This window comes from Pisolithus orientalis, assembly GCF_024613125.1.
Source record: "Pisolithus orientalis strain OTSU chromosome Unknown F5J12scaffold_76, whole genome shotgun sequence".
In the NCBI taxonomy this organism is placed as follows: Eukaryota; Fungi; Basidiomycota; class Agaricomycetes; order Boletales; family Pisolithaceae; genus Pisolithus; species Pisolithus orientalis.
The window spans coordinates 23,110-32,338 of NW_026260857.1; the positions used below are offsets into that span (position 1 = coordinate 23,110).

The following is a 9,229-nucleotide window of genomic DNA, read 5'->3' on the forward strand; positions in this document are numbered from 1 at the left end:
CATACATGGGTGCTTAGGAATTTTAACCAGCACTTAACTTGCTCCCTTTCTTTTTCTTTGGCACTGATGACTCATTCTTGTGTGAGGGATGACTGCTAACATTTCTGGCTGTCCTTCTTCGCATGAGGGCTATGGTCTTCATCTCCATTCATCAGCTGTATCCATGTCCACCTCACCAAACACCTTTGGTGTGTGACACCACTTCGACCATTCTCCTGGATGAGGAATCTGGGTGCTGTCACACACCAAAGGTGTTTGGTGAGGTGGACATGGATGTAGCTGATGAATGGAGGTGAAGACCATAGCCCTCATGTGAAGAAGGACAGCCAGCAATGTCGGCAGTCATCCCTCGCACAAGAACAAGTTGTCAGTGCCAAAGAAAAAGGAGGAGGCGAGTTAAGCACCAGTAAAATTCTTAAGCGCCCATGTATGGCATTCCGGTTTTCAACGTATCTCCACCAATTCTGCAGACACTGATACCGTTCCCACACTCGCTTGTAGTGCTCAGCCACGTGATCCTACCTTCCAGGATTGGAAAGGATTTGCACACTCCACACATTTCTACAGCACTCCCTCCAAAAGATGCTCATTTTGCTAATTCTTCTGATATGGCTGCCTCCACATCAGTCATTTCGCTTGTCCCCTTTGCTAGGGACCATGGCTACATATATCTACCAGGAGTTCCTACCAGCTTCCATCCTGAAGCATCCTGGTACATCCCACCTTCATCTGCCCCCTCTCAGCCCATCCAGCTTGGACAGCATGTTCTTTTTGTCAGTATGACCTCCAGGAGGACGTTCTTTGGTCGCCTCAGGTCTGTCATTCGCTTGGAAAGGTCTTATGTGGTTGTTTCAGTCTCTCCAGTCCAAGAAGCATATGGATCCTTCCTCCCTGCCCCCTGCAACGTCTTCATACCAGTCTCATCCATCATTCTTCCAAAATTGTGACAGCTACAGTATAATCTACTGTTCTCCACTCTCCCTGATCACATCCATGATGAGTATGAAGCACATCTTGCCTCCTTGTTGCAAGATACAGCAGAAGATGCTCCCCCTTCATCCTCTCTTCCAACAGAGCCTCGTTCATGAAGTTTTTATTTGCTTCACTGAGAGGATGCTTTGGGGGGGAAAGTTGCAATCCCCTATGCTCCTGTCACCCCACAGACCCCCAAAAGCTTGACTCCTGTTGACATCTGACTCACCCTGTCCACTTTTGGATGTACTATATTGGCATCAGATCAGCGCTGCCTCTCTGTCATCCCACTTTGGCCTAGAAGCAATCTCTTCAAGATGTGACATGCACAGCCTCCCCCTGATGTGATTCCAGTGCACTTTCCCAGTTCCTGATGTTGCTTGACTCATACTTTGACATTCTGACTTTCTTTGACTCACCTATTGCCAATACTTACCAATCTTTTGACTTTGCTTACTGGTTCTTCGCTTTTTGGCTTACTTATCCTTACCAATGCTTACCAATGCTTTCCAAGATGATTACCCATCGCTTACATTCCTTACTCATCAGTTACCAATCGCTTACCAAGTGTTTACACCTTGTTTTCCATAGGCAACACCCCTGTACTGTATATAAGTCACTGTACTTAGGTAGCAAAAAAAAAAAAAAAGACATCAGAGAGCCCCTCTTGCTCGCAATTTATTGTCTCTCAGTACATCATTCATCAGCTTCGATAGTTGAGACTTTATTAAGGGTCTAGCTATCATCTACTTCGCTTATCATCATTTATCATCAATCAGCTTCACTCCAAGCCCTCCCTGAGCTCAGTACAGCTTAGGACATTGAATTAAGTCACCATCCATCCTTCTGTAGGCTGACAGCAGTCTACCCTATCGCTTTCTATCGCATTCTTGCTCCCTCTTTGTCAGGAGCACCCCCAACCCTCAGCACTCATCTTTGAGTGTTGTAGCTCACAGAAACCCTCCCAAAGAACAGGTTCTACCATCTAGGTACTGCATAGGCACACCACCACTCACTTTTGTTGTCTTTTGTGTTGGTTTTGGTTGGTTTTCACCACTGAACCACACTTTGACTCACAGTGCATGGAGGTGATCATCAATGCAGGTGCACTGACAGCCTTGAGGACTGCTACTGGTATGGACTCATCTCATATATGCATCTTCTAAACTTCTAGCAACACTCAGGCACCTAATAGGATCTGTCCTCACAACATGCTTACTCCTCTCTGAACTGCCTAGCTTGTTGGTTGCTTTCAGCACTGGGAAACAGATTGAGGCCCACATAGATCTTCATATCTGCGCATTTCTGTCTCTCAAGTGATGCACCATTGTCAATTGTTCAACAAATGCATGTTTGGAGAACTTGTTGTCTGTATTGCATCAATCTCACCCTTTCATCTCACTCAAGTGACTTGCATTGGATGATACAACCAACATCTGAAGTGCCATAGGTCATGTGAATGTGATCTGCATGGCAACATCATCCACCCAACCACTTTTCCCCTCTGAGTGGGTATCACCTGGAACACACCTAAATCTCATGGGGAGCTTCAAGCCAGGCATGGTTGAAGTAGACTGTGGTCTCATTAGCTGGGCAGAGATGATCATTGTTGATTCAATTGAAGCATGTGTGATTGAAGCCAGAGAGCTCATTGCTGCCAGTCTAAGTGCTGGAGATATGATTGAGACTGGGCAGTTGGTAGAGGAATGGGATTGTCAAGACAGGCTGGGAGAGATTCAAATGAGGAAAAGTGACGTGACAGTGTTCAAATCAGTAGGCATTGGGTTACAGGATGTTGCTATTGTGAGGTATGTAGTGTCCAAAGTGGAGAGCTTGGGGATTGGGATAACTGTAGTGGATTTCCATGTGTGAAAGTGATTTAGGCTCACTTTCTTTAACCTGCTTTCCGGAAACTTCAGGATGATTGAAAAATGTAGTCCTCATATTGCCATGATGATATTTGAAGCTGGGATTGACTAGCTTGCCAACATTATACCTCTCATACCTCCATCAGGAAAATAACACTTTACTATTTTTGACTTTTTGTGACTAATGTGACTTTTTGGGAAGGAATCTACTATCATTACCCATGTCCTGCAGGCATGGCTGCACTTTTCTTGCTGATTTTGGTCTTGTTCAAACCACCTAATTCATAGCTTTCAGTCGATACCACATACATTCAAATTGATGGAGGTTCCAAAGAGATATTGTGATTTTTCTCTCAGACAGTGTGCATCACACCAATGGCTCAATATCTCTGAATTTTCAGACATTTTCTAGTCTTCTTGGCTTAGATATATCATCACTTAGTTGTCTCAATAGATTCTGTTCTCTTTTCATTCTTCAAAATGCTGTATATGGTCAAAAAAAAAAGTACAGATAGTAGGTTCCTTCCCAAAAAGTCACAAATAGTCACAAAAGTCACACAAAAGTCAAAAAAAGTCACAAAAAGGTCAAAAATAGTAAAAGTGTTAATTTCCTGATGCAGGTAGAAATTTTGTCAAGAAATAGGTCAGAATCCTCCATAAAAAGGTCTTCCATTGCATTGAGCACCACCCTAGTTATTGTCCGAGCATGTCCCCTCAGTGGTGAAGGTGGTCGTTCTACAGTGCTGTCCCTTTCCATGATGGACTGCCAGTGATAGCAGCTGCGAGGCAAGACACCAAGAGCAACACAAACATCTTCTAACTCCCATCTGGAATTCCACAAATGCAGTGCACACTCTTTGAGGTCATTGCTGATGTAGCAATAGGGCATGGCAGGGACTAGAACAAACCTATATTGACAGAATCCTGGACTACTGTAGAGTATGAGCACTCCTATACATTGCATGCATTTCATTTCCTAATTTGGAAATCCTCATGATTCGACTTGCAATTATTTGACTATTGTCATCATTTTTGCAAACTGCAGTAATTGTTGGGATCATGATTCACAAATGTAATGAGCTGCATGTTGGGAGTGAAGATGGTGGCATGGTGATGGACCCAGTGAATGGGTTGAGTTTGGTGCTGGGGATGGTGGAGAGGTGAGTGCTGAAGAAATCATTGACAAAGGTACCTGGTCTGGTTGGCATGGGATCAATGTCATTCAGAGTGAGGGATCATAGAGCATGCTGGCAGAAACACAGGGGAAATGCACTCTAAATCTGGCAGTCAGTCTGTGCACCAGCTGCAACATGTTGATGGCACCTAATTTTGAACTAACCATTACCACCACCTCAACTGCACCCTCAACTTCAAACCAAAGCTCAAATTCATGACATTACAGTCACATCCATTTCTCGATGGCTAGAACGCAGTCACAGAAACATCATCTCTTGGGATTTGTGAAATCGTCCAACTTGACCTCCAGCCTTGCTTCAGTATGTAGCTATCACTTCATCTGAGAAATATATTTTATCAAAATGCAAAAAAATAGTCACCAGGATGCTCCGAGGCTCACACAGGGGATCTTGCCTCTGTACCTGCAACAATAGGCATGGCCTCTCTGGGTATGCTTGCCAGAATGAAATGCTTCTTCAATTGATTGAACCAAAGTCCTTCAACTACCATTGCAGCAGAAATTGCTGGTTCAGGCTCCAGCGGGGGAGTTCAGAAGGAACGGGAACAGTCACATGCAGCTCCAGGTCTGGATGTATGTGATCTGCCATATCCAATTGGATGCCATGATGCTGAGTGATTTGCTCAACATGCTGCAGCCACAAGTTCTGGTGGTGGGGCTCAAGCCCAACAGGAAACATCCAAGACAGTTTCAACCAAGAATGTGTGTGCTTTGTGATGTGCAGCTGCTATGATGGTTAAGTGATTCTACCTGACAGGTTGAAAAGTCAATTGCTAAACCTGATCCTGAACATGTGCCAACATCGGCTGGGAAGGATGTTGATGCTGCAATGGAAAGTTTCAGCAGCATTGATTGCATTCTGTGTGTCACTCAAGATGCTGTTGATGCCATTGGTAATGCTGATACCACATTCTCTGAGATTCAAAATTTGAGTGATATGTATCTCAAACCTTTCAAAGTTTTCAATCAAGTCATTTCCACTCTTGCCAACATAAGTATTTCACTTTCTGTATCCATACAATGATCACATGTGCATGCCAGGTCCACCCCTATGCCCAGATTGTGCTAGGAATCTTAATGTCTGCTGCTCAGGTTCATTTGTGCTTACCATGGGCATTTTGCATCTGACATAGCCATCTGTAGTTCATAAATCAAGCAAATCTAGACAGCATGATATCTGGTCTTCTTGACAGGGTACAAAGCATCTACGAATTCCTTACAGAAAAAGATAGCATAAACAAAATTGATGAAATGAAAGATACCCTTGCGAAGATTGCATGAGCGATAAGTGACTCTGTGCAGTTTATCAACAGCTATTCTGCAACAAAAAGCTTCTGTAGGTCCTATCCTTGTCTCGGTTACCATGTCCTGATATAATATGCCCTCAGGGAAAAGAACTGCGAAGAACATTTTCTCTGAGATGCAGACTGTCATGAATGGCTACTCTAAGACTCTAGACAACTTGATGCAACAGTACTGTGACCACGCCATCTGGGACACTCAGGTTAACACATACCACATATTTGAAGACTTGAATCTCAATGGTATGGCCTATGCAGGGGGCATGGAGCTGAACAAGATGAAGAAATGCCTCAATGGCACAAGGAAGGAGATTTTACAGCAGATCATCAACTGGATCAGCAATCCTAACATAGATGCTCCTCATATCTTGTGGCTTCATGGACAGGTGGAAAGGGGGAAATCAGCCATTGCTCATACAATTGTGTTGTGGATCAAAGATGTGGGAGGACTCAGGTCTTGCTTTTGCTTCACTCATGAGAGACAGGCTGAACACTGAGGAGAAGATTCTGGCCATGATTGCTTGCAATCTGGCTGATCGTGACCCAGTGTTTCAGTGAGCATTGGCAGAGGCCATGTCAAAGGACCATTCCCTCAAAACCACTCCAGATGTGGTGCAGCAGTGGGAGCAGCTTGTTTTGGAGCTGTTGTCTAAGGTCAATGGGGAGATCATTGGCAATGTGGTCATGTTGATTGATGCCTTGGATGAAAGCAGGCTGGACACATCGAGGGAGCACATCCTATCTCTCTTCACTTCGCCAGAAGCTGCTCATCTGCCTTCCAATTTCTGCATCCTTCTGATGTTTAGGCCACTGCCAGACATTGAGCATGTCCTGAGTACCGTTGTGCATGTTAAAGCTGCCTCGTTGGATGCCATTTCTGGAGTATCCACTGAGTGTGACATCTGATTGTATGTTTCCACTGAGCTTCAACATCTTCCAGAGATTGGAGCTTTGGAAGTCCAGACTATTGCTCAGAAGTCAAATGGTCTATTTGAGTGGGTTCATCTGGCCTGCAGATTCATTAAGCCAAATAGGCTGGGTCAAACAGTCATGGAGCATTGCAAGGAGATCATTTTCCCTTGTGTCAGAGGTGGGGGGACCCAGTTGGATGTCATGTACAAAACAATCCTGGAGGATATGGTACCTGTGGACAAGACCATGCTGACAACTATGCTGGCACAGTTCCACTCCATGATGCAGCAGGTCATGTCAATGTTTGCACCTCTGTGGTTCGATACCTTAAATGAGATGTGCAGTCACTTCCCCTCAGAGGAAGATCATTTCAACATGATCATCATTCTTGAATTTATGGCACCTCTATTGAGTGGGATATCAGACAGGCACACTGTTGTTCGACCTCTCCATGTATCTTTCTATGACTTCCTTGATGATGCTTCATGAAGTGGGAAATACTTTATTGGTGCATCTAGCACTGGTGTTCATAGTTACCTCACCTTTGCATTGTTGCACACCCTCTGCAATGACCTGAAATTCAATATCTGTGGATTAGAAAGTTCCTACTCCTGCAACTTGGAAGTTGCTGATTTGGAGGAGAGAGTTAGCAAAAACATCACACCTCATCTATCCTACTCATGTCAGTGCTGGGCACACCATCTGCAGAGAGCTGACTATGATTCAAGACTTGCAATGCTGGTAAAGACCTTTGTTGGATGTGAAAAGCTGCTATTTTGGCTCGAGGCATTGTGTCTGCTTGATGGACTTGGACATGCTGCGAGTGCACTTGCCTCTGCTATATCATGGCTACAGGTGGGTAAAGTAGTGTTGTGCATGATGCTATCTAATATAATATACAAGGGCAAGGAGGATGTTGAGGATGCCCTTATGCTAGCACAAGATGGGATCAAATTTGTGCAGAACTTTGGGAGTGTGATCTCCCACAGCACCCCCCACTGTTATATTTCTGCATTGCATTTTACACCCTCAAACACAAAGATTTCTGGAATGCTCATGCCAAAATTTTCACACCTTGTCAGTGTTGCTGTAGGAAGGCAAAAGGAATGGCCAGCTGCTCAGGTTGCATTGCAGGGACACATTAGCTCAGTCCAGTCAGTTGGAATTTCCTCTGATGGCAAGAGGGTTGTCTCATGCTCTTATGACAACACTGTGAGGATTTGGGATGCTGAGAGAGGTGTCCAGATTGGTGGCCCTCTTGAGGGGCATACTAAAGGGGTCAACTCAGTTGGATTCTCCTCTGATGGCAAGAGGATTGTCTCAGGCTCTTATGACAACACTGTGAGGATTTGGGATGCTGAGAGAGGTGTCCAGATTGGTGGCCCTCTTGAGGGGCATACTAGAGTGGTCTACTCAGTCAGATTCTCCTCTGATGGCAAGAGGATTGTCTCAGGCTCTTATGACAACACTGTGAGGATCTGGGATGCTGAGAGAGGTGTCCAGCTTGGTGGCCCTCTTAGGGGGCATACTGGAGTGGTCTACTCAGTTGGATTCTCCTCTGATGGCAAGAGGATTGTCTCAGGCTCTTATGACAACACTGTGAGGATCTGGGATGCTGATAGAGGTGTCCAGATTGGTGGCCCTCTTGAGGGGCATACTGATTGGGTCAAGTCAGTTGGATTCTCCTCTGATGGCAAGAGGATTGTCTCAGGCTCAGATGACAACACTGTGAGGATCTGGGATGCTGAGAGAGGTGTCCAGATTGATGGCCCTCTTGAGGGGCATACTGGAAGGGTGTACTCAGTTGGATTCTCCTCTGATGGCAAGAGAATTGTCTCAGGCTCTTGGGACAACACTGTGAGGATCTGGGATGCTGAGAGAGGTGTCCAGATTGGTGGCCCTCTTGAGGGGCATACTGGAAGGGTGTACTCAATTGGATTCTCCTCTGATGGCAAGAGGGTTGTCATGGGGTCAGAGGTCAGGGTGGCAGCTACTTGTAGCAATGAAGATGGGCAGGTGATAACTGTTCCCTCCAACCCAAGTGGTGCAAATGTTCCTCCACAGGTTGTCAGTTGCGAGTAGCTCCACTTGTTATGTCCTCTGACTTTACTCAGCTAACTTAAATCTAATGCAGCATTCCTAATCCATTTTTCATTGTGTTCTTTGCATGCATTGCATGACACTCAACAACTGCTTGATGGCATTCTGGAGGAAGATGTGCATGTGAAGTATCAACCTGTTAAACTTTTCAACAATGGCTGGATCAGAGGTCCAAAGGGCAGATTGTTGCTTTGGATACCTCCAACATTCTGGAACAAATTTTATTCAATTTGGAACACTATGGTCATCCCAAGGGGTGGAATAGAGCTGGATTTAAGCCAGATGGTTCATGGCAACAAGTGGCAGCAATGCTTCAGTGCAATTCTTTAGTTTTTGTCTGACCTACATACAATGTATCAGTAATAAATATTTACAGACATTCTCACTTACATGATACATATTATGTTATGGAAATCATCACAATTTGCACAAAATCTCCCAAAATACAGTTCTGCCCATGAGTTCCATGTGGACATCTCACTGATCTTGAATCTAACCTGTCCTGCCCAATGGCAATAGCAACAGCCAGGACAATGTAGCCCAACCTCCCTCAAATAATTGCATCCTCACCATCTCACTTTCAATTGTGTCACCTGATGAGCATAATGCTGTATCAATATACATATCTGACACTCCTGATGTGCCATGAGGGGTATGTCTCTGGAAGGCAGTGAGCTGCTCAAACTGCTGTAGGGATGTCAAGCCCTCTACCTCACATATTCACCTCTTCTTATTCCCTACTTTCGGCCAAAGCATGGTTGTACATGATAGATTAAGCAATGAACTGTATGATCTACACTCTTGGCAATCCTTATGACTCCATCTCATATGGCCACCACCTAGGTGCCAATATCTCACTCTCCCAAAGCTTGCATATTAGG

General features: G+C 44.8%; 2 protein-coding genes across 2 annotated transcripts; one reads left to right on the top strand and one right to left on the bottom strand.

The window, feature by feature from the left end:
* Positions 1-2,439: 2,439 nt before the first annotated feature.
* On the top strand, positions 2,440-2,952 carry F5J12DRAFT_970605 (uncharacterized protein; the record flags this gene model as incomplete). Its single annotated transcript, XM_051750080.1, has 2 exons — positions 2,440-2,780; positions 2,856-2,952. The coding sequence occupies 2 exons, from the start codon at positions 2,443-2,445 to the stop codon at positions 2,950-2,952; spliced, it is 435 nt and encodes a 144-aa protein (XP_051594752.1).
* A 462-nt stretch (positions 2,953-3,414) lies between these two features.
* F5J12DRAFT_728233 (uncharacterized protein) lies at positions 3,415-3,729 on the bottom strand (the record flags this gene model as incomplete). The annotated part of the gene is made up of 1 exon (XM_051741868.1): positions 3,415-3,729. One exon carries the CDS (start codon positions 3,727-3,729, stop codon positions 3,415-3,417), a length of 315 nt encoding a protein of 104 aa, XP_051594753.1.
* Between the last annotated feature and the right edge of the window lie 5,500 nt (positions 3,730-9,229).